This window comes from Diachasmimorpha longicaudata, chromosome 5 (assembly GCF_034640455.1).
Source record: "Diachasmimorpha longicaudata isolate KC_UGA_2023 chromosome 5, iyDiaLong2, whole genome shotgun sequence".
Classification (NCBI taxonomy): Eukaryota; Metazoa; Arthropoda; class Insecta; order Hymenoptera; family Braconidae; genus Diachasmimorpha; species Diachasmimorpha longicaudata.
The window spans coordinates 5174695-5197158 of record NC_087229.1 but is presented as its reverse complement, the minus strand read 5'-3'; the positions used below and the strand labels follow the sequence as shown (position 1 = coordinate 5197158).

Below are 22464 nucleotides of genomic sequence, written 5' to 3'. Positions count from 1 at the left end.
AAATGGATACATGTGAAAGAATATTTGATAGATAATATTTTTTATTGTTTGCATTTCTCAAGAAGTTCATCTGAAAAATAATTTTAACCCCTCTGTCACATATTTTCAAAAGGAAATTGGTACCAGCCGACGTCAAATGATTTGAAGAATGTGGATAGTCAATGATAAATAATGAATTGATCAGTTGTCATTGGTAAATTAATCAAAGAGGATTGACTAACGTAGAGGCTCTGTTCTGGGGGTTCGAGTGACCTCAGTGGCATCGTAGTACTTCACCCCAGGAGAGGCAGGGCGCTACATGCAATGCTGGAGGCTAGGGTGTCTGCCCTAATCAAGAAATCAAGAAAGCATTCGATTGTTCTGTCAAAAAGTTTTTAAAAAATGGTAGAAGTGAACTCGGTAGTTGGGTATGGAATCCCTTTTTATTTTACCGGTGAACATTTTTGGAGTTGATCAGCCCAAACCTGAACCGTTTAAGGAAAGTCCACAATGGTGACGATTTCGGTAGTTCTTGGGTTCACCAGGAAATTGAAAATAAAAATTGACACTAAACTATTCATTTTTTATTTAGTAACATTTCAACAACTTTGTTAATAACATCTGAATGACAAAGCGTATCAGCAACATTTTTCAAAGCATTTAACTCTGGAGTACTGTAGTCTTGAGGCGAATCATTTTTACAGTTTTTTTCTTCTGGAAATCGATCCCGTTGATGACTCAGGAACACCCTGAGCTCCTCATCACTCAAATATTTTACTGCTTCCACAAAATTTTCGTATTCTCGGGACAATTCTTCAGCAGTCCATGGGGTTCTCCTCATTTTTTTCTGAATCACCTCTTCAGACTCTTTATGCTTCGCTTCTGCACAGTCCCGCACACATATTTCAATCTGAAATGATAATTGATTATCGATAATACAACTAACAAGGAATAGAAGATGAAGAATTAACAGGACATTTTATCAATAATGAAATCGTTCACAATTAAGGCAAAACTATGTAAACCTAAAATTTCCTTTTTTATTAATCAACGACTGATTTCTCAATTATTTGACTCTTTGACAAAATCTAGAAAACCATTTCAATGATCTCAAACAACAGTTACCAGTTTCCCTAGATCTTCGAGGTTGTAAATTACTTCATCCTTTACAGCAGGAACATGTTTTCCGATTCTCTCCATAATGAGCTTCACAAGAGCCTCTTTGAGCCTGGCCTCGGAGTCTGACGCCAGTGGCAGCCAGACATTGACACTAATGCTCAAGTCCAAAGACTCGACGAAGTGCCACCAGCCTCTGGGGACAAATAAGACCTCACCAGGTTCCAAAATAACTTTCATTGGATTTTTATCGATTTTCCTGAGTGACTCCTCGTCTAATTCCGAGGGACTGAAGAAGTTCAACCTACTGTAGATCGTGGACTCTTCGTAAGGAACTCGGGTTTCCTGTAGAATTTTTCCAGAATCCGGAGGGAAGAGAAGCCACAGCTTACTGGAATGCAATTGCATAAACATTGAAGAAATGGTATTTATGGTTATCTAACTATTTGTTATATGATGAATTGACCTTTTTTCATCATTAATGGATCCATTTTTAATTATGTATTTATATATTTTTTCTCATTGGTTTAGTTTTTCGGTGGATAGATTTATGTGACCATTCATGAGTGAAATCAATTTTTTTTCAGAGAGAATAGCAATGATAATTACTGTCCATGTATCTGTGCGACTAAATTACAACCATAAGAGTCCTGATGACAGTTGGTGTGCGCCCCTTTGCTGCCAATCCAGAGGGTTGAGTCCTCTCCAGTCTTATCGAAGCCAAACGGCCTCCAATCGGCGGCTGATAAGACTTCGGGTTTCTCGCTGAACCATTCGCACATGTATTTATAATCGAAGTAGTACCAGTTGTCAGAGTCTTCGGCTTTTTGGATGAATTCACTGATTGTCATGTGTTCCAAGGGACATTGGAGATCCCACTGGGGCTCCTGAAGCATCAAAATGATGGACAATACTGTGAGAATGAGTCCTAAATTAAAAAACTATGCGTCATTAAGCAAGAAAAAACACATTGATTAAGTAAGTTGATAAATTACATCGGTTCTAGAATTTTTTCCTCTCCTGAAACTCAATTTCATGTCCCCCAGGGCATTTCCCAATTTTTCTAGACCCAGGGAACTCCATCTGCTTTCTTGTGAATCATTATTTATAATGTTTTTGAAGACTATGGGCTCTTGCAAGTCCAAAATTACTTGTTTCAATAATTCAGGTGCTGGCTTTTGCGTCTCCATTGTTGAGAAATCTCAGCTTAAATGTACACATACCGAAAAACATTCATTATAACCCCCATCACTCTCACAGAATGTAAACAAATAATTTTGGAGTGACTCGAGACAAAAACAACCGGCAAAAATTTGGACCAGAAATGCTGGTCATGTGAACCCACCCAGATGCTGACGTGTAAGCAGCATACCACGTGGACATAGACCCCCGACACGTCGCACCACTACCACAAACCATTCAGTACGCATCGGTAAACACGTAGCTTCCATTTATTGAGAATTTCAACTCCCGTACAACGGCAAATCCACGTAGGCCCGTCAGTCAGTCAGTTTGTCGGATAGTCAAGTGTCAAGGTGCTTCACAAGCCAGCAGTTTTCCAGTCCTCGTTAATTAAAGTTTTGATAGATAATTAAAATGGTAAGTTGAGGACTCGTGTCGGGATGAGTTGAGGTTAAATTCTTGATGATATTGAGGAAACTTGGGTAGAATTGGCGAACTTGAAACATTTTTGGGACTTTTGGTTGGTCCAAGGGGTGAATGGGGTTGCTGTTTTTGATTGATACTGGCAGAGTGAAATCCGAAAAGTTTTGAGTCGTTTTGAAGATATTTTTGCAGATTTCAAAAAGAGAGCAGATTCACTCAAATCCATTCATTTAATCAGGAGATATTGACAATTGATGAATTCTTTGGATTTTTTTTCAATCTGTGTGTCGATAATGAATTAAGTAATAAAGTAAAAGATATATGAGTATTGGGACAATTAATTAGAGATTGTGAATTGAAGAAGTTATTGTCAGATTTTAGTATAAAGTCAGTATATGTGGAGATATCAGAGGATGGAGAAAAAATTAATACAATTAGAGAATCGTTGTGTTGAATTGGGACGATTCAAGATTGTAAAATGAATTTATCGTTTTCCTTCAACAGCCGGCAGCTCCAAGTGCAACCTCAGTAGGCTCTGGAGGAAAATCTCCAAGTCGTGCTGTTGCTGCACCCAGAACCAGTGGCTCTGGAACTGTCAGACAGAGAAAAACGACAGTTGCAACATCCGCTAGGAATAGAAATACTGGAACCAGCTCCGGGGGCATGTGGAGATTTTACACTGACGACTCCCCTGGAATTAAAGTGTAAGAATAATTTTTAGCAAATTTATATTAGTAATTTAACCTTTCTCCAAAAAACGTTAAGACTTTTCTGTAGCTAAAGAACTCATTTTCTCATGATTGTCACGAGAATTCGACTTTAAAAATCCAAAATTAATATGAAAATAAGAATGTAGTGCACTTCATTGTTATCTGATTCAAGTTTAATATTTTTTCTATAATTGTCACTCACTTTACGTGATTTTTCATGCAAATACTATCGTCTCATCACCCAGCGTCGGTAAAATCATGAGAAATGTGAATATTAAAATATCAAAAACACCAATTTTTATCTTATGGAAATCTCCAGGGAATTTTTCAAATACATAATTTTATGCCTAATTGCTGAATTAACGAAGAAATTCATTTTTGTCATTTGTAGTGGACCAGTTCCAGTCCTCGTAATGTCTCTCCTCTTCATCGCATCCGTATTCATGCTCCACATCTGGGGAAAATACACGAGATCCTAAACACCTAGAGCTCAAAAAAATAAACAAACACTGAAGACTATGTGATGTTTAATCTCCACCATTCTGCACCGAGTGCATGAAAAAAAAATTCACGATATCTCAGTTAGTGGAGTAAATCCCTGCATTTATTTCCATAAATGTGTTTCATCAGTGAAGTTGGTGGTGTCCATTGCAGATCTACGGATTTATTTAAATTGTATTAATTTAATCAACAAAAACACTGTAAAACATAGAACTCAACATTTTGATATGTCATTTGAACTGCATAATTGATAATAAATCAATAATTCTGTTATTTTTGGTGGGAAAATCTTTATTGATCAATGACACCTGTACATGTATCTCCACCATCCTCAAGAATATAATGAAGTAATATCAAGAGAACTTAATAGTAAGCTCACGAGTTGGATAGCCATTACGATGTTACCCAGTTGTCGATTGGTGGACGAGAAAATTATCACATTGCTCAGGATATTCGTGGGGATTCGAAGATTGTTTGACATTTTCTCGCTAAATAAAGATTTAACTAATCAAGCGATTCATTGACTTTTTGGGCATTTTATTATCTTGATTGTCGTTAAGAGTTTGGTAGTTGCTGATTACTTTGGTGTTGTGATACTCATGAAAAAAATTCAGTCATCAGAGAGTGGGACGATTCAGGGAAATTATTTTCAAAACATTGTTTTTAAAATTCTCGCTTCAAATCAAAACCAACAATGCAAATGCACGAATAATTTAAAAATCATAAAAATTTATAAAATCAAGCCATACTTATTAATCCTTATTAATCAATCATTATAATAGTTTTTTTTACGAAGAATTGTCAAAAAGACTTCTGAAGATGGGCACTCCCCGGAAATGAAGCATTGAAGAAGATTGCAAGAAATGTTTCAGATTTTCCCCAGAAGCCAAAACATTTGTGAACTCTAGACTCCAAATGTCTCTGGAATAATCTTCCCAAAACCATTCAATAACACTTCACCAAATTGCCACTAAACTCACAACAATGTAAGAATAATCATATTTAACTGGAAATTATCGTTGATATGCAGTGGGATATTCAACGAACATTTATTAATTACATATGAAAACGAAAGAATAACTGAGAAATAAAAATATACATTCAAGACCCAAATCAAAACATCTACTACTGTCTACCCGACAGATTGTATTGATAACAAAGCAGATGAGTTCATTCTCATAGGTGAGTCGGAGAGGATTTTATAATTAATCTTCAACAGTCTCAGAGGAATTCTCCGGATCCTGGAACTCCATTAATTGAAAACCCCTGGATTAATTTTCCAGATATTGTATGAAATTAGATCAATTACTTCCTCCAAAAATGAACAATTGCACTGATATTTATCTTCATGAGTACTTTAAAACTAGTCGATTCGTCGAAAGTTGTTTCAAGTCTTTAAATTGGCAGAAACTGTCCACAAATCGATTTATTGAAAAAAATCTTCAAATTCCCCTAGCCCCCTATGCCAGCCGAGTTTTTCCATCATTTATAAAAACATGGGTGCAGGGAGGAAGACATAATTGTCTTTCTGTCATTCTTCCAAAACCCTGTACAACCTCTCTAGGAGGTTTGAAATTAAAGGATTAGTTTTTGTTGAGATCTCACCCTCGACAGGTCCAAGAAATCAAAAACGATTCATCCGAGAAGACAATCGTCCTATTTATTCACTAGAATATCTTCAATATCTCCAAAACTCCATCAAACTTATCAAAAAAAAACATGAATTCCTCTCCCCATTCCGGGACCTAGCATCCTATCGACCGTCATTAAAACCACCGAGGTTCCTTCCGGAGAATCCCCCAGAGAACGAATTAGATTTCTGTGTCCAAGATTGTCCTCCCTGACTCCCCTGCCCCTGATTCCACTTTTGTCCGCTCCCGGTTGTTCCCTGCATACTCCATATTGGGGTATTCCCTGGCCCCTGCCACCTATCTTTATTCCCCCCATCGTCCCAGGGATCCCTAGCATCCTCGGGGAGATCATTCCAATCCTCCTTGCCTCCCTCCCACATCTTCCCGCCTCCACCACTGGGGAAGCTCTCATTTCCCCTATTATCCCAGAGACTATTATTAGGAGGGCCTCCCTCTCCACTCCACCTATTTTCATTCAAACTCGGTTTGGTGTTCCAGTTGTTGTCAGCTCTGGCTGAAGGACCGGATATCATATTCCTTTCAAGGAGCTCCCTGTCGAGAGGCACCCTTTCCATGAGTCCCCTATCTAGAACTCCTCTTTCCTGAGGTCCTTTGGCTAGAGGACTCCTCTCCAAGGGTCTCCTATCTAGAACGCCTCTCTCTAGGGGTCCCTTACTTGGAGTACCTCTCTCTAGAAGTCCCCTATCTCGAGATCTCCTCTCGATGGGCCGCCTGTCTAAAATTCCTCTGTCCATGGGGCCCCGTTCTAGGGCTCTCCTTTCTAAAACCCCTCTCTCTAGACTTCCTCTGTCCATATGACTCCTATCGATCATCCCCCTATTCATAAAATCTCTATCTAGAAGCCCTCTGTCTAGTGGGCCCCTCTCGAGAACTCCCCGATCAAGAGAACCCCTATCTAATTGTCCCGATCTGACGCCATCATTGCCCGACTGAAAACTCCAACCAGCATTCCCCTGTCTCTCATTTTGCCTCTGCCAGTTGCTCTGTTGCTCCACAGCTCCCCTAGTTGGTATATCCCACTTATCCCCAAACATCGGTGTGATGGTCGTTGCCAGTTGTCTCCTAGCGGGTGATGGTTGCCTCCGAGGAGGTGACAATCCCCTCTGGGGGGGTGAAAGTCCCCTCCTCGGTGACAGCTGTCTCCTCATGATCTCCGTCTGGTCCATGGCCATCGATTTCCTCTGGCCATCGAAATCCCGTCTAGGAGTCAGCTGCCGTCTGGAGGGGGACATAAATCTTCTTGAGGGGCTCATCGGCCTCCGCGGTGAGGATCTCCTCAGCGGTGACATATGAGGTCTCTGTGGACTCCTCCTCCTCTCTAATGACGAATAAGTCTTCCGAGCGGGGCTCGATCCCCTCCTTGGACTCAAGACCCTCCTGGGTGGACTGAGGCCCCTACGAGGACTGGCTCCTCTTCTAGGTGAGCTCCCACGTCTCGGTGAAAACCGATCCGACCTTCTGGAGGGTCTACCCCTCCCACCAGTCCCCCATTTTTCACCAGACCTATTATAGAGCTTCTCCCTTCCCTCCCTCTCTCCACCACCACTTTTCCTGTCCCTCATAGCAGTGTAGCCACTGGGCATCAGCTGATTGGGATTCGCCGGTGCTAGATTATCAAATTTTCTCAATCCTGAGTCATTGAATTTAGCATTTGGTGTCGTGATGACAATGTCCTGTCCTCCTCTGCCCTCTACAAAACTCCCCTTCAATGGCATATCATTGTGAGAATGATTGGGAGATGCCGAAGCCTCTGGAGGGGCTATCCTGTCCCACACCGATCTTGGCAGTTGATTCTGCATATTACTCGTTTGCTCAAGTGCCAAATTGAGAATTTCCTGCAGTTGACGAGCTGTCGTTGGATCAGAGCTCGATGCGAGCTTAGTTTTCGCAGCCTCCAAAATTTTCTGCTGGTCCCTCACCTGCTGCGCCAGATCTGGCTCTGAACGATGATGATTCAGACGGGATCTGAGGTCATTGGGGTCAGTCATAGAGGTGCGTGGTTGCTTGGCTGGCACCGAAATCTTGAAGTTCTCACAGTCATTGTGACTCCTCTTGAGGGGTTTCTTCAGGATCGGTTTCGGGGGACGCGATGCACGAGGAATCGGGGGAGGGGGATTCTTCGAGTGTGAGGGCCTGGCTGAGACCTTGGGGGAGAGTTTGTCGTGGAAGGGATTCTTGACGAGGGTCTTGTCAGGCTGAGTACGACGTGGTGGAAATCGTTTTACCGACTGTGAACTGCCAGCTTTTGGCGTTGATACTGGCTTTTCGCCTGGCGAGTTCTGATTGGTACGGCTGTTATCACCCTTTGTGAATGATCTATTCGCTTTTTCAAGCATTGAATTCGCGTTGAGGGGCTTCACATGGATCAACGACGACGCAGGCCGACGCTCCATCAGTATTGCCACCTCAAAGTGCTGACCAGCTGGAAATGTATCGACCACAATTGCTTTCATGGGAACAAAAGGACGTCCCAGTACCGGTACCGAAGGATTTATCAGCTCCAAAATTGAACGTATTGATGGCTTAGCGAGAGTTGTCACCATCACCACTCGACGAAGGGTGGGAATCTTGCGCAAGCCCCATATCACATCGATTTTACGGGCTGCTGATGTGTTGGTGTTTATGACTGCGTAAGCTTTTCGATTGTCCACTGCCTTCAGGAGCTTCGACATGGAGTCCGGAGCATCACCGATTATGAAAGTTGCGTTTTTTATCTTGTTCAAGTCACAGGTCATCTCCGCCTCTTCTACTTCTGATTGAGAATCCATACCGATGACTTTTCCACATTTCTGCAAAGGGAGAGCATTAGTCTGGGTTCTGAGGAGTGCCCGGATCAAAGCTGAGGACAACACTGAATTTTTTAACTTTAATTTTTGATTTTCAAACTTTGAATCGAATGAAATGAAAAATACAATTGAAATAATTTCAATTTTTCTTCAAAAAGAGAAAAAAAATCAAATACGATCTCACTCATGTGTCATGTGTTCCGATTCAGAAATATCAGTACGTTATGAGTATTTAGAAAGTAACGAAAATAGTAGTGTCACCCAGCTTTCACTTTGAAGTGGTAAAATCTAGAGAATTCGAGGAACATTGCAGCGAATCACCATTCTGAATTTTACCACTTCACACTAGGAGAATTACAAGCAATTAACTACCGAAGCTAGCATAAGGCATATGAGGCCCAATCCACATCCAATGTCGATAACAGTTGTGTCCGCTGACGGATCCAAAAGATCTCTCACTGCTTTTCCCAACTCTTCAGCCCCAGTAGTATTGGACCAAAAATTTGTTTTCGGTGCCAACTGAATCTTCAAATCACCGACTTTCTCGTCGAGTGCCTCAGCACCGGAGAGGAAGATTGTCTGAGTGGCGACTGAATTATCGACTCTAGAAAAAATACTTCATCAGTCAAAAGTCCACATGAAGAATGTGAATAAATTTTTTTCAGTGAAGTCAAAATTAATTTAGGAAAGGAATTTCAACGAAAAATATTTTTGAAATCGTGATTTTTTTCAATTTCTCAAAAACCAAGTCACTGAAACTCAGTGAAAATCTTACAGAAGAATGAGTCTAGATAAAAAAAATTAAACCCATTTGTTGAAAACTCTAATGGAAAATGTTCTTTTAAAATCTCTAAGTGTCAAGAAAAATGTCTGACAAATAAAAACATATTCAACCAAAGTTGTTTCAACTTCACTAAAACCCCAAAAACCCCCAAAAAAATTTATAAGTTACTTACTTGGAGGTAGTCTTGCAGTACAGTGATTTAACTTTGCACTCCCGCCCCTCGCCATTCTCGAAAATTCTTTTAAGCTCCTCCATCCTACTTTGAGATATCTCTTTACCCGTAGCAAAGAGCATGAGTTCATCATTGCTATTGCTACGTACAAGCAGCCACAGCCACGTCTCTTTTCCATCTAAACTTTCTTTATTCTCATCTCCCGTTGTTTTTTTATCATCTTCATTTGTTGTCTCGGTGTTGATGAAGTCTTCAAATATCTGCATGGACAATCGTAATTATACCTAATGATCTCACACCAACCATTAACTGCACTCTTTTCATTTTTCATAAAACTGCACTTAAAAATTCAATAAATATAAAAAAATGTAACAAATAAATCGATAGAGGAATCTACAGGATTGAAATTAATTTCGCAATGCTGATTTCCCAACGATTTTCCGCGATTTATAAACTGATTCATTAATTTACTGTCGATTTATTCCTCCAGAGGAGTAAGTAAAATTCCTAAAAGTGTCGTTTATCGCTTTTGTTCAACCTGATTTTCGAATTTCATCAATGATATTCATCATTCACTGATAAGATGAAGTGATCGTTGAGGGACAGATGGAAATCCATGAAAAAATTTATAGATTCGAAATCATATAATCCAGCAATATTGTTTATCAGCTGCGCACATCCTCTCCTGAAGACAACAGTCGTTCTCCATCACTAGCAAGCGACTAGAATTAGTACTCCAAGTACTAAAAATGATTTCATTTCCAAAACGTCGTTGTCATTATCATTCAATAATGTCGCCGACAACAACTGACTCCTTCCGCTCAAAAAACATTCAAGTTTTTGGCAGATCAATTAATTGCTGAATAAATTGAAATGACTTTCTCATCTTCTGAATTTCAATTCATACGTCCAATCAAATCATGTCCATTTCCATTTAATTATGTCCATCCTCCATTAATATTGTCAGTTTTTTTCACTCTCTGTCCCATCTGTCCCCTCAATTTATTTATGAAATTCTCATTGTTCTGCATTGCTGTGAAATTATTTTTCATTTATAATTTATAAAATGAAATTGTACCTTAACAGCATGCATAACAAATGGTGGATTGGTTTGCAATGCATTGGCATTGGAAATCGAATCACCAGATGCTGCCAATCGCCATACTGTTTTAACAATCTTGGTAACAGTATTGTCATCCTTGCACTCCTCCTTAGTATCGCCTGTTTCCTCGAGAGGCTTTCTAGTGCCTAAACATTCGGGATTATAGTTTATAATAATTCGATAATTCACATTTGGCGCCAATCAATTCAATCGCTCGCAATTCAATTATTTAACGTAAATAAAGATTATTCTGATGCTTCAAGAAAATTCACTCGTCATTCGTATTTTTTTGAACCATTTTTTGTTGATTAAAACGCTCTTGTACCTCGGTATCGTGGTAAATTAGATAATTTGTTATACAGTGGAGACTTACTGGAGTGTTAGTAGATAAAATGGGATGCTATTGACTCACATATGAATTTCCAACGATTGGTGTGGGGCCTATCCAGGGGACATCGACGAGGAGGATCTAGTTTACATACAGCTGTTGAATTTTTTTTCGCTTGCTGTTGGAGATAGCCTTTGTAGCACGGATAGGAGTGCTCGAGGACTCTAGCGAGCTTTGCTAGCCTGTCCTTCACGGTTTCGACCTTCATGGCGAGCTTTCAGACAAATTTAAACATTGATAAAAACGTTTTTGACAAAAGGATGGATTAGCTAAAAAAAACTAGAGTGCATTCAAATTGTCTTACATTTTCCGAAACTATGCTATAAAATTAATGACAAATATTTATTTATAATTTATTTTCAAAGGAAAAACTGTATAAATCTATTGGTTGTCATTTGCAAAAAAAAAAAACAAATTTTGAGGTTACGTTCGTGGAGAAAGTGAAGTGAAATTTCTAAGAACACGTCGAAATGTCTATCGTAACAACCATCCAATCGTCAATTTGCCGCACAAAACAGGTCCTTGCAAAAATATTATCTCCCTCAGACACGGAGATAATCCGTAAAAATTGATCACAGTACTGACTGAATTTGAACCATTCTCCCCAGATTAGTCATAAATTTTACTCACTTTTTTCTCGTACCACTCGTACTCTGGATTGATCACCACCTCCTCCTTCTTTTTCATACTTTTCTCATCTTTTCCCTCGTCATCGCCTCCTTCGCTAAGGGCAGGATCATCAGATTTGTCGGGCTCAAGGAGAATGATATCAGGGCAATCATCAGCACTATCAGCGGGTTTTTCGTCATTATCTTTGGATTTATACTCCTCACTCGTATCGAGACCAAAGCTCTTGGGGTCTAGGACAATGTTCTCAATCTCGTTCAGATGTTCTATGACGTCTTGATCATTCAGCTGGTCCAGATTAAGATCAGCTGTGAAGTCTATCTCTTCGCTGTCCACAGTCTCCATGTTTGAGGCGTTCCCGTATGATTTCAGAGGGATTTCATCGCTTTGAGGAGTCTCGTCTTCCCCCTCACACTCGTCCAACACCTGGAAGTCCTCTACTTCGAAGGAAATAGCCTCTGAATCATCTGCGGAGGACAAAACATCGATAATTTGAATAGAAGATACCATACGGATTCTCTTCAAGAGGAAAGGCCTCGAAATTTTTGTGGTCACAAAGGTCTGCATTCATTCTACGAGACTATTAGCTGCACCCACACTCTCGCTCCTAGCATCCTCCAAAAAAATCACTCTTCACCTCCCCAAATTCCTAATTGTTGAAAGGCCTTTGAGGTTATGTGACACAAAATATCGTCTCCCCAATGCTCAGACTAAACAAAAACGCAAATTTATTGAAAAATCCTACGTACCGATGATAGACATTTTGCTGGATCGAATTTACCGATGAATTATTAATATCTTTGATCAATTAAACATTTTGAAAGGCGACAACTGCTGTGCGCACAAGAACGACGCGACAAAGTTAGACCAACACACACGTGACGTAATGGTGCGAACCTCATTGATGTCCCATAACCCAATGGACTAGCAAGTGTCCATTGATAGGTTTTAATGGCTTGTAAACCGTATTTCGAGACTGGATTTATGATTTTTCTATCAGATTGTTCGATTTCTTGGCGTTTGGTCAACGACCGCTGAAGTGCATTGCTTGAGGGCCACGAGTCACATGTGGTTTGTATTCTTTCGAGTGTTGGAAAATGGTTTGAAGGCCTGTGGCACCTGAGCAAAAATTTGCCCATTTTTTTCGGGAGTATTGTGAGTTAAGGGAGGAAAAGGTAACATTACTTATTTTTCACTACGAATAATTTGAGGGTGGCATAATGAAACCGAATAATATTTTTTTACTTGCAAGAGATTTATTAGATCGAACTGAACTAACAATGAGACCTGATTTATATGAGAATTGAATCATTCCGTCTCGAAATACCAATGACTTGAGAAATGTTTTGTTTCACTGTTTGGGGACGAATTAAATGTAATGATTTAACTAAGTATTTTTGAACTTGAGGTTACCTTACTAATGAAGAGCTTTGGGAAAATATTTTTCAAGATTTTTTCCAGAAATACACATTCCCAAAATCAATGTCTTATACTTAATTTTTTCAAGATTTCTTGTTTGATACTGTTGATAAACTGTGAACACCATCAATGGATTTGCGAGTTGAATCCAACAATCAAGAGGTCGACCGAGTGATCGATCTCGTGTTATCGAAAGGAAAGATTTACGTCTGGAGCGCTGAGGGTAATAAACTACAATAATTCAATTCAACATTCACATAAAATCAAAATTTATTTTCTCATTTACACACTCAACAATAATTGAATATTGACTTTGTACAAAAAACAAGTTGTTCTCCCAGAGATTAATTTTTTAATGATTTTTTTCCGGAGAAAGCCTTTTGAAATCTTGGATTTAATGAAAATTAATTAATAGAGATATTTTGCTTGTTTAGATTGGCTAACCCTCAGACAGAATTATCGAATAATCGGAAACTTAGTGGGTTGTCTCTCCAAAGTCCCCAGACAGGAAGTCCTCCTGGGTTTGCCTGTTCTCCTTCTCCCAGAAGAAGCTAATCTCCTCTTGGAGAAGAAAATCGCCCGACTGGTGACTTATTCCTGCATACAGCAAGAGCCCAATGAAGCCGTGGTGAGCAAGTGGCAGGAGTATCGAGAAAAACTATTCCGGGAGCAGAACGAGTGCCTCAAGAAGGAGCGAATCAAAATGGTAGTTCAATCAATTTTTCTGTTAATTTTTCTAATCATTCCCAATCAATTGAATTACTTTGACGTTTTCATTTCCAATACAGATTGAACTCCAAATGGACAAAATCATCGAAGGCAAGAGGAGGAAGTTGTATGGACTGGACACATCAAAGAAGAAAATGAAAAAAGCTTTGGATAAAGACACATCTGAGGCAATTAAAAAAATTGATATGAATAGAGACGAACTATTCGCTCAGGAGGTGGGGAAAATAAAAGATTTGGCGCCGTCAGAACAGATTGTTCAGACACACACAGGTGAGGAACTAATTAAGTGTTCATGAATTGAAAAGAAACATTGATTAAAAAATTATTAAAATCAAATCATGTGAAATCTAGTCAAACTCCCATTCGAGTTCTGATTATGCTGATTTCAGTCACAATGTATGGCATTTATTGTTCTGGTTTTTCATTTTCACAACAATTTGAAATTCAACATTTTTTGTATTTAGCCTATCCCTGGTCAGCACCTGAAGAAATCCCCCCATCTGAATGGAAATATCCCCTGACCCCAGAGGATAAATTCAGGTGTAGAGTATTCACAGATCTGTGGTCCAAGGGACTGTACGTAACTGGTGGTGAAAAATTCGGTGGAGACTTTCTCGTATATGCAGGTACAGATAAAAAAAATTATGAAAAAATTTACAATAGTTTTGAGAATATTTTGTCAATAACTAATATAGTCGAGAAAATTGTCTTGGGTTTTACTGTTTCAATTCAAATATTTTAAGCCATAACTGAATAGACGATAAATTTTCAGGCGATCCCCTGTTGTTTCACTCGCAATTCGTTGTTCACTGCAGGAAAAGGGACGAAGAAATAGCCATTCTTGATTTGACCGGGCATTGTCGTCTCTCCACTACTGTCAGGAAGACCTGTGTTCTCGCTTATTTATCCGAAGACGAGGAGAATATTGAATACCAATCGTTCTTCTGGGAGAACGCAGTTGCTAATCCATTTTAATTTAAACAAATCCCAAAATTTATTCACGATATATGTTGACTGATTGATTTGATAATGTATACTGTATAAATTGTGTGGTGGAAATATGAAGCGAGAAAAAATTTGGAATTTTGATGACTTCAATTGTATTTAGATCCTAATTACAAATTTAATAGTTGATAGTGGATTATCATAATTATCACGGATTAAATGGCGTCAACAAGCTTGAAACGATCGTGTTGCTTCTCTGGGATGACGTTAAAGTGTTTTTTATAGAAGGATTGGCCCTCACGACCACTGTAGCACCTCTGAATCCACGTGTGATCCCAGTTGAGGTCGACTTTCTCACACGTTACAACTACTCGTCCAGATTCAATGGCGAATAATGTTGCATTTTTTCCGAAACCCACCTATTCACAAGCGATACATACGATTTTAATTAAATATTTTATCATATTTTAATGAAAGCCTAAGTCCAACTCTATGCTAAGCGAACGAGATCGCGAACGTAGAAAGGTACACAATGTTTTAAAATAGAGAATAAGCTATCGCCTGATAAACAATTCTAGGGAATCCAAACTAAGTTACCTAAAATTTATGATCAGATACTTTTATTTTCACTTTCTATTTTTTCTTTACTGAAGAAATTAGATTAAAAATTTGAAACGAAAGGAGAACTCACGTGAAGACCGGGATGAAATCTGGTAGTCAACTGGGTTGCTAACAGAGTTCCAGCTTGGACATAATGTCCATCCTGCACTTTCCACCCTCTATGCTTAGGTCGTCTGCAATTACCCCCTCGATTTTTTGTCGAGGTTCCTGCCTTTTTCGCCGCATTCCTCACGGTGACTGCCACAGTGAAACAATAGGTTTTATTAATTTATGACATGATATGCATGTGAATTTCTAGTCCCTACATCATCTGTCCTGTATGCTCCACTCATCCTTAAATAAATAACCTAACAAAACAGAACCTCACCAATTTGTTCGGTCGAAGCCTTCAAAAGACATGATTTAACACCGCTGACACCTGAAGCCAGCAACTGTGAAGTTATCGACATCTTCTCCTCGAAATGGTTCACCGAAGCTTTTGAGAAATCCTTGAAAAATCAATTTTTCCCCGAAGAAAACATGAAAATATTTTGGATCTTCGGAGAACCTTAACTCTAGGTCTCATTCTCATGAAAAGCTTCGAAAAACCATACGGCAATCTTTCAGCTAATTACAAAGGCGGCCTGAGGCAGCCAAAATATTTACATCGTTTGCACCATTCGAGGCGGTTTTTTTGTTTTTTAAAATGATAGACGGCAACATATCAATGGAGGAGGACACAGAATTGAGGGATTTGGTTGTGCAAACATTGGAGAACAACGGAGTCCTCGCTAAAGTGCGAGTAAGTACCCCAGATCCATTAAAAAATTGTTTTTCAGTTTGAGGTTATGAACAGGCACATTTGAGCTCTCAACCCAGCATTCGATCGTTACATTGGGTTCCAGGGGATTTTTGATGAGTCTTATGATAATTTTTCAGGCGGAATTGAGGGCCAGTGTCTTCCTGGCGCTTGAGGAGCAGGAGTCTGTTGCGGTAAGATATGAATATCATTAGAACCATTCGCGAGTCCTGTAGAAAGAGGATAACAATAAATTACTAGATAATAATTTTCTAGAACTTGGGATTCGCTGATTACTATTTTTTCTTTCTCCTGCAGATGCAGCAGTAGTTTTTTAATTGATTATTTACAATTATTCTCAGTGTTGAACTTCATATGAGTATGGGACATGATATGCTCCAAGTCACCAGCTGTTTTTGATAATTTCAGAATCCTGAGCCACTTCTCAACAAAACAGTCAAACAGTACCTGTCAAATTCGGAAGGAAAACTACTATTTTCGTTAGTTAGAGAGTTTTTAGAATACTTCGGACTGGATTATACGATTTCAGTTTACGATCCAGAGACTTACATGGGAAAGGAGTACAATTATGTTGGGAGGAATAAATTGTGTGAGAAGCTAGGGATCAGCACGACGGAACCATTGCTCGGGGAGCTGCTTAAGACCAGCATCAATGGTGCCTTCAGTAATTCTGATAAGGTACTTTACGGCGTTGTCATCCTTAACATTTATGTTTTCTATTTGGAATTTGTCGTCAATTCTCTTATGAAGTGGTAGTTGCGTTTTTGACCGACATTTCCAAATCTAAGAGATATTGAGTAATTTGTGTAATGACATTTGTTGCAGTACCCACGCCCTTCCTCAAAAAAAAGTTGGAAAAATTTTGCTCTTTTCTTTAGATTTTGAGTTATTCAAAAAATAGTCGGCAGTCAAAAGTCACTTATCTCGGTTTAGCACGTCACTACGGAATTCTTGTTTAAAAGCAATGAACTATCCACCAAAACAATTGTTAGTTTTAAATCGTCACACTATTATGCATATTCAGAATCTCATGAAGTTTAAGCAATATTAATTTCAAATTGATAAAGAACGGAAAAAAATGAACTGGAAGCTGGAATTCATTTTCAGAATGACTCAAACGATAGCAGACTGAATAAAACAAGTGAGACAACAACCCTAAACAACGCAACATTCGAGGTAACAGCACCAAAAATCATTCACAAAGACTCAGTGTCATTCTCAAACGACAACGACTCATCAGACAAAGGAGAGAGTGTCTCAGATATGAGCCAGGACATGCCAATAAACGTGACAATAACCGACAAAAAAGTCAACAATTCTGATAAAAATATCGATAAAACGTCCACTAATGCAATGACAGAAACGTCGAGCTGTGAATTGCGTAATGAATCGAGGGATAGCACGAGTTTAACGAAAATAAACGACAAAACGGGTAACAATAATCACGACGATGCTGAGAGTAATGAAAATACTAACCCCTCTTCAATAAACGACACGAAATCAACGTCAAATTCACTGAATGACAGTGAACATTTTATTAAGTTTGATGATACAATAGAAGATAGTGGAGGTGTACGTAACGAAGAAATTAGTAAATCAAAAGCGAGAAAGGATGTTGAATTACAGAATACGAATAATGCTCAAAACAGACGAAAAATCGATGGTGAAAATAATTTTAGTAAGAGTGTTTTCTTCGACGAAATCATTGCCGATGGTAAGAGGGAGAAAGTGGGGAACCCTGCAGGGAACAAGGGGTCTTTGCTGGGCGATTTGCCGGCGATTGGAGCGAGGGGAAATTCAATCTTTGGTGATTTGCCACCACTGAATGGGAAAAAGACGAATATCAATGATTTGAAGAAAATTATGGATATGGGACTAGGTGAGTAATTTCTGATTTTTTTTTTTAAATTTTCAATTTTTTGCCGATAAATCCATAGAATTCATTTTATTCTCTGTTATTTATCCAAAATAATTAATTAATTTCATTGATATTTTTGATCATTAGGAAGTGAGTAGAATTAATTAAAAGAAGAAACAGAAATTTACAATCTTTATGGTGATCTATGTTGTTAGCTGGCGAGAATGTAGACAATTACGAAGAGGATTTCGTCTCCTCGGCGTCAGGGAGTGCGAACGAAGCGAGCCCAGCTAAAGAGAGTGAGAGAAAAGCCAATGAGTCCCCGGAGATTCAGAATCAAAAGGAGGAGAAGAGCATCAGTGCGAGGAGTGAGGAGATCAGCGAGGAGATCGACGAAGAGGTACTCAGCGCCAATGTCTCGTGCGTGAGTGATCCTATTGTCATTTGAAGTAATTATCTTCATGCATTCATGAGCCATGTCGCAGGTGGACTATTTTAGTCCTTGTCAATTTTTTTTGTCGAGTTGTCTTGCCATGATGCTCCCTAAGATAAAATATTACGAATTTTGGATTTTTCTCGGACATAACTGATTGCATGTTTTGGTTTCTCATTTTTATAAATTTATTCAGGAGGAAAGCCCATGAAATGCGCGACTATTGGGAACTATTTTTCAACTAACTGGTCAATTTATGGAAATTATTCGATATCAAAGTTGCATCATCAGTCAAAAAAATCAATGAATCGAATGGGAAATTAAATTTCTTTTCAGTAATTCCAAGAAAAACACAAAATTCGTATTAATGAGAGAATAATTTTTGCATTTCAATCAAAAATAAACAACTGAAATACTGGAGATACGACACTGCCAGATGTGGCTCAATAATCGTTAATAATTTATCTGCGCATAGGATAAATGCAGAAGGGTATGCCCCGACTATTTAATTTCCCAGTGGATAATTTCCCCTCAAAATATTTGTACAGTATAAAAAAAAAATGTGACTCCGGAGATTGAAAAACCTGTCGAAATATTTTTGTACACGACTTCTAGGTATTAAGAAACAGATACTATATAAAAACAATAAAACTATTTTTTCCGAAAGCCACGAAATAAATATTTAAGAGAATAATTCAGGAGTGAAGTGATTTAACGACCGGAACAGTTCATTGTCTCGAATATATCCGAATTTTTTAAAATTCGGATTTGAAGTTGCGTTTTATCAAGTTACTTTAGAATTCAAGAAAAAATATCGAACGCTGGGGGATCCTTTCTGCATTTCTTCTAGAATTGCGTCTAGTATTACTGTATAGTACTATTATTGTATTGATTGTTTAATTTAAAGGCGATTATTATTATTTTTATGATAAGAGTTATAAAAACGGAATTTCAGACTCAAAAATGTCGACAAATGCATTTTTTTTGTTAACTTATTACCATTTCCACCATAATGCATATTATCCTACGACTGTTATATGTATTACCTCATTTCTTAAATAAAAAGTAAATAAATCGGTGATGAAGTGGTGAAACGTAACAGAACAAAACAGAACTAGTCCATTTCTAAATATTTTTCTTGTTGAATGTTGAGTTTTACTCAAAAACCAGGGGTTTTACGAGAAAATGTCTCCTAAGCTTTTTTGTAGGAAATTTGATGATCTACAATTAATGCCTTATCACATTTTCCGGTAAACCACTTGCTATTGAGATAACCGCACACATGAGAAGTCAAATCAAATTGTACTTGAAAATTACGTTCTGTCACTCCATCATTGAGATGAATAAAAGTTAACTGCTATGGTGTTCAAGGACACCAGTAAATTATCCGTCTAACGAAAATGGATTGCCTAGAAATAATGACGAAAATGTTTTTGAATGAACAAAAAAATAATAAATCTAGTGGTTATTTTTTTCTTGAATGGTGCTAAGTATTTGAAGGTTTAATGAAAATTGTCTATGAGAGTTGAGTTAAGTGCTTATCTATTTTTCTTGAAACAATTAACAATTGATGAGTGAACAAAAATAATAAGGGTTCATGCTAACTGTGGATTATTGAGTTTTTGGGCAATCCAATATTAAGAGTAATTAATTAATGAAACTAGTACAATCGAATGATGAATTACGAAATAAAGTGGAATGGGGAATTTTTTTAAAACAAAAATCAAATCGCTATTTCTTGGTTTCTGTCACACGTTTAGGGCTCACCGAAGAGCTCGGTAAATTTCCCATTTGAAATAAAGTTCTGAGTCATATTTACTCCTCCTCAGAAGTTACTTCCATAAATTTCCTCATTCCACTTGGAAAATATAATCAAAAAAACGAGTAATTTAATGAGAGAATGACGAATTACTTCGTTGGTCAGTGTTAAGGGCAACGTTCAAGCTTCGAATGTGAAATTCAATTGTCTCATACAAGGCTGCAATTTTTTATTTGAAAAACCCGCTGAACAGTTTTGGAGAAACAATGAATGAGCTTCGATAAATGCCAATTTATTTCCTGAAAAATAATTCGGCAGTGAAGTGGTGAAAGCTCATCAGTTTTAGAGGTTATGTCTCGCGATTGTTAGTAACAATGATTGAACTATTGAGAGTACAACTGCACCCTAGATATTTTTAAGAAACAAAATGAAATTTTCTCTGAATTGCGTAGATGAATTGACGGGAAGCATAACCCCTTTGTTGTACATGAGCCAATATAATGGAATTTTTTTAGAACAATTAAGATCTTCATCCCTTCACTGCTGATGTACAAATAATCACTGATTAAACTAAAACTGAGTGAAAGAACAGGTGTGTTCCTGGCCAATCAGCGTGGTTACATTTCGTTATCGCCGTACCATAAAATAGCAAAACAATCAGTCATTTATTTTTACAGAAAACGGAATATAATTGAGAGAAAAAAATAGAAAAAAAAACAATAAACAAGGAACATATTCAGGACTGCATTTCCACATTCCCACATGTATGTATGTGTGTATATTTTTTCTAGGCATTAAGGCAGTACATTCCAATACGATTTTACCCTCCACTTCGTTCATAGACGTGACTAAACGTCTGTCGAAATGATTGTATTTTTTAGGATAGTTTCTAAGTAAAATTAATAGCTTAAGATTTTCTTTTGCTTCTGAAGTGTCAAAATATTGAATAGGACGATTGAAAATAGCTTCGTTAGAAAGTAATTACTTAATTTTCTGATGAAGTGATTTTCAAGCTGAAACTAGAGTCGACAGATCAATTTCCAGATGATTTCTATTTTTTATTTAATATTCCGCAACAAATACAATATCTAATCTGAAACCTCCTTTTTGCTCTAGTAAAAGTATCTTAAATATATATTATATAACATTTTTGTCACTCGGTGGCACGATTGGCTTTCAGTTTTCTCCTTGGTACCATTCGTCGCTCATTTCTTCGCAGTATAAGGACTATCTGCTAATGAGAATATTCCTCAAATATTAAAACGAAAATTTTACTCGTGATTTTACTTGTGAATCATCTGAATCGTGTATAGAAATTTAGTGTTCTTAATAATAATTAATTATCATTAATTACGAGTCATAATTAATGATTATCAATTATTAGTCTCATGCGATTAATTTTTTTCTGTAGATTGATATTAAATAAACAAAAATCGTCGTCATTTGGAAATTGGGCTGTTTAGGCTGCTTGAGCTTCTCTGCGTAATTTATTATGATATTTAAAATTTTACTTCCTAGATTTTTTAGACACTTAATTGCTGATAAATAATTGTTGTACTTACGATGATAATTTTACTGGATTTCTGTTCAATGTTGATAATGACCACTGACGCGCTCGTGAAAAATATTTCTACACGAATTTCTTTTTTTTTTTTCAAGTATTAAATCACTGTTGGCGATATTTTTCATAATACGACGGATTAAATTCCTCTGGGATGATCATACTGTAACCACGTTGAATTATTGGTAGCTATATTGTGCCTTTTAGCCTATTAGATTCTGAAATATTTAATCATAAAGACAACGTGAAAACTGCGATTAAGTAACTCAAGTGGAATTGTTTAATTCAATTCACCGTTAATTGTCCACATTATGAATAAAACAAAAGTGTAAATTTTCACGATTCGAGATGAATTTTGGCATTCGATTTTAACAGTTTGCATCGTTCATTTAAATTTAATTGATATAAGTATATTTAAGAATTGGAAATTGCACTTTTAAGAATGTTTTCATGTACATAGACTTTCCTTTTTTTTTCTATTTCATCTCAGTCAATTTGGTGGTTGTTTTTGTGTTAATATAAAAAATTATAGAATCAAAATATTTAAGAATGGAGCAAATGAATCGTCTATTGAATAGCACTCCATTGATTTCAGTTTATCTGGCCATTGAGGACGATTTCAGGAATTTTTCATTTTCTTTTTAAAGGGTGAACGCTAGAAAAAATATTAAACGAATTTGTGAATGAATTTGTGTGCAAACAATTGGTAGAATTAACGATGCTGTTCCTACGAGTATAATTGTAAAGCTCATTGTAATGATTGTAATTTCAACAGCTGAAATAAAACAGTGTATTTACAAATAAATTCAACTGTCCAATTTTTCAATATAAATTCCACTATGTATTGATAACTAATTCAAAAGTGCATAAATATTCCAAGGTTATTGTTCCCTTTGTGCGTTTTGTTATGAACTGTCT

General features: G+C 37.5%; 6 protein-coding genes across 12 annotated transcripts; 3 read left to right on the top strand and 3 right to left on the bottom strand.

The window, feature by feature from the left end:
* Positions 1 to 541: 541 nt before the first annotated feature.
* Positions 542 to 2567, bottom strand: Hspbap1 (HSPB1 associated protein 1). 3 transcript variants are annotated; one of them, XM_064122423.1, is made up of 4 exons: positions 2441 to 2567; positions 1705 to 1982; positions 1105 to 1486; positions 542 to 889 (listed from the first exon to the last, which is right to left on the bottom strand). In XM_064122423.1, exons 2-4 carry the CDS (start codon positions 1944 to 1946, stop codon positions 557 to 559), a joined length of 957 nt encoding a protein of 318 aa, XP_063978493.1. In that variant the 5' UTR covers positions 1947 to 1982; positions 2441 to 2567; the 3' UTR covers positions 542 to 556. The 3 variants fall into 3 exon arrangements, with proteins under 3 accessions (XP_063978493.1, XP_063978491.1, XP_063978492.1); XM_064122421.1 differs by lacking the exon at positions 2441 to 2567 and adding an exon at positions 2091 to 2434; XM_064122422.1 differs by lacking the exon at positions 2441 to 2567 and adding an exon at positions 2091 to 2229 and having other exon boundaries at positions 1705 to 2023.
* LOC135163187 (protein transport protein Sec61 subunit beta) lies at positions 2553 to 4184 on the top strand. The gene is made up of 3 exons (XM_064122448.1): positions 2553 to 2694; positions 3205 to 3404; positions 3802 to 4184. The coding sequence occupies exons 1-3, from the start codon at positions 2692 to 2694 to the stop codon at positions 3887 to 3889; spliced, it is 291 nt and encodes a 96-aa protein (XP_063978518.1). The 5' UTR covers positions 2553 to 2691; the 3' UTR covers positions 3890 to 4184.
* On the bottom strand, positions 3210 to 12992 carry LOC135163149 (uncharacterized). 2 transcript variants are annotated; one of them, XM_064122378.1, is made up of 7 exons: positions 12836 to 12992; positions 11426 to 11889; positions 10820 to 11009; positions 10384 to 10553; positions 9306 to 9565; positions 8722 to 8953; positions 3210 to 8352 (listed from the first exon to the last, which is right to left on the bottom strand). In XM_064122378.1, the coding sequence occupies exons 2-7, from the start codon at positions 11765 to 11767 to the stop codon at positions 5665 to 5667; spliced, it is 3882 nt and encodes a 1293-aa protein (XP_063978448.1). In that variant the 5' UTR covers positions 11768 to 11889; positions 12836 to 12992; the 3' UTR covers positions 3210 to 5664. The 2 variants fall into 2 exon arrangements, with proteins under 2 accessions (XP_063978448.1, XP_063978447.1); XM_064122377.1 differs by lacking the exon at positions 12836 to 12992 and adding an exon at positions 12172 to 12337.
* Positions 12353 to 14683, top strand: Tsen34 (tRNA splicing endonuclease subunit 34). 3 transcript variants are annotated; one of them, XM_064122435.1, is made up of 7 exons: positions 12462 to 12597; positions 12675 to 12797; positions 12930 to 13064; positions 13276 to 13547; positions 13630 to 13840; positions 14035 to 14196; positions 14343 to 14683. In XM_064122435.1, the coding sequence occupies exons 3-7, from the start codon at positions 12971 to 12973 to the stop codon at positions 14543 to 14545; spliced, it is 942 nt and encodes a 313-aa protein (XP_063978505.1). In that variant the 5' UTR covers positions 12462 to 12597; positions 12675 to 12797; positions 12930 to 12970; the 3' UTR covers positions 14546 to 14683. The 3 variants fall into 3 exon arrangements, with proteins under 3 accessions (XP_063978506.1, XP_063978504.1, XP_063978505.1); XM_064122436.1 differs by lacking the exon at positions 12675 to 12797 and having other exon boundaries at positions 12353 to 12493; XM_064122434.1 differs by lacking the exon at positions 12675 to 12797 and having other exon boundaries at positions 12457 to 12597.
* Positions 14647 to 15710, bottom strand: LOC135163186 (large ribosomal subunit protein bL27m). Its single transcript, XM_064122447.1, has 3 exons — positions 15504 to 15710; positions 15207 to 15373; positions 14647 to 14934 (listed from the first exon to the last, which is right to left on the bottom strand). The coding sequence occupies exons 1-3, from the start codon at positions 15583 to 15585 to the stop codon at positions 14731 to 14733; spliced, it is 453 nt and encodes a 150-aa protein (XP_063978517.1). The 5' UTR covers positions 15586 to 15710; the 3' UTR covers positions 14647 to 14730.
* Positions 15711 to 15739: 29 nt separating this feature from the next.
* Positions 15740 to 22351, top strand: LOC135163160 (uncharacterized protein DDB_G0283357-like). 2 transcript variants are annotated; one of them, XM_064122403.1, is made up of 5 exons: positions 15741 to 15917; positions 16055 to 16108; positions 16344 to 16613; positions 17043 to 17814; positions 18009 to 22351. In XM_064122403.1, exons 1-5 carry the CDS (start codon positions 15822 to 15824, stop codon positions 18239 to 18241), a joined length of 1425 nt encoding a protein of 474 aa, XP_063978473.1. In that variant the 5' UTR covers positions 15741 to 15821; the 3' UTR covers positions 18242 to 22351. The 2 variants fall into 2 exon arrangements, with proteins under 2 accessions (XP_063978474.1, XP_063978473.1); XM_064122404.1 differs by lacking the exon at positions 16055 to 16108 and having other exon boundaries at positions 15740 to 15917.
* Positions 22352 to 22464: the final 113 nt, after the last annotated feature.

Bases quoted from the DNA above. Each gene is read 5' to 3' on its own strand.
- Hspbap1 (XM_064122421.1), bottom strand. From the start codon at position 2,285: ATGGAGACGCAAAAGCCAGCACCTGAATTATTGAAACAAGTAATTTTG. The intron at 1,983-2,090 runs GTAATTTATCAA...TTGATGCTTCAG, and splicing joins GAAAAAATTCTAGAACCGAT to GAGCCCCAGTGGGATCTCCA. The intron at 890-1,104 runs GTAACTGTTGTT...TTATCATTTCAG, and splicing joins TCGAAGATCTAGGGAAACTG to ATTGAAATATGTGTGCGGGA.
- LOC135163160 (XM_064122403.1), top strand. From the start codon at position 15,822: ATGATAGACGGCAACATATCAATGGAGGAGGACACAGAATTGAGGGAT. The intron at 15,918-16,054 runs GTAAGTACCCCA...ATAATTTTTCAG, and splicing joins GAGTCCTCGCTAAAGTGCGA to GCGGAATTGAGGGCCAGTGT. The intron at 17,815-18,008 runs GTGAGTAATTTC...CTATGTTGTTAG, and splicing joins AATTATGGATATGGGACTAG to CTGGCGAGAATGTAGACAAT.
- LOC135163149 (XM_064122377.1), bottom strand. The intron at 9,566-10,383 runs GTACAATTTCAT...TTGTCCATGCAG, and splicing joins TTGTTATGCATGCTGTTAAG to ATATTTGAAGACTTCATCAA. The intron at 8,954-9,305 runs GTAAGTAACTTA...TATTTTTTCTAG, and splicing joins TACTGCAAGACTACCTCCAA to AGTCGATAATTCAGTCGCCA.
- LOC135163186 (XM_064122447.1), bottom strand. From the start codon at position 15,585: ATGTCGATAACTTCACAGTTGCTGGCTTCAGGTGTCAGCGGTGTTAAA. The intron at 15,374-15,503 runs GTGAGGTTCTGT...TCACTGTGGCAG, and splicing joins GGCTTCGACCGAACAAATTG to TCACCGTGAGGAATGCGGCG. The intron at 14,935-15,206 runs GTGAGTTCTCCT...GCTTGTGAATAG, and splicing joins GATTTCATCCCGGTCTTCAC to GTGGGTTTCGGAAAAAATGC.
- Tsen34 (XM_064122436.1), top strand. From the start codon at position 12,971: ATGGATTTGCGAGTTGAATCCAACAATCAAGAGGTCGACCGAGTGATC. The intron at 13,065-13,275 runs GTAATAAACTAC...TTGCTTGTTTAG, and splicing joins TTACGTCTGGAGCGCTGAGG to ATTGGCTAACCCTCAGACAG. The intron at 13,548-13,629 runs GTAGTTCAATCA...TTTCCAATACAG, and splicing joins AGAAGGAGCGAATCAAAATG to ATTGAACTCCAAATGGACAA.
- LOC135163187 (XM_064122448.1), top strand. The intron at 3,405-3,801 runs GTAAGAATAATT...TGTCATTTGTAG, and splicing joins GACTCCCCTGGAATTAAAGT to TGGACCAGTTCCAGTCCTCG.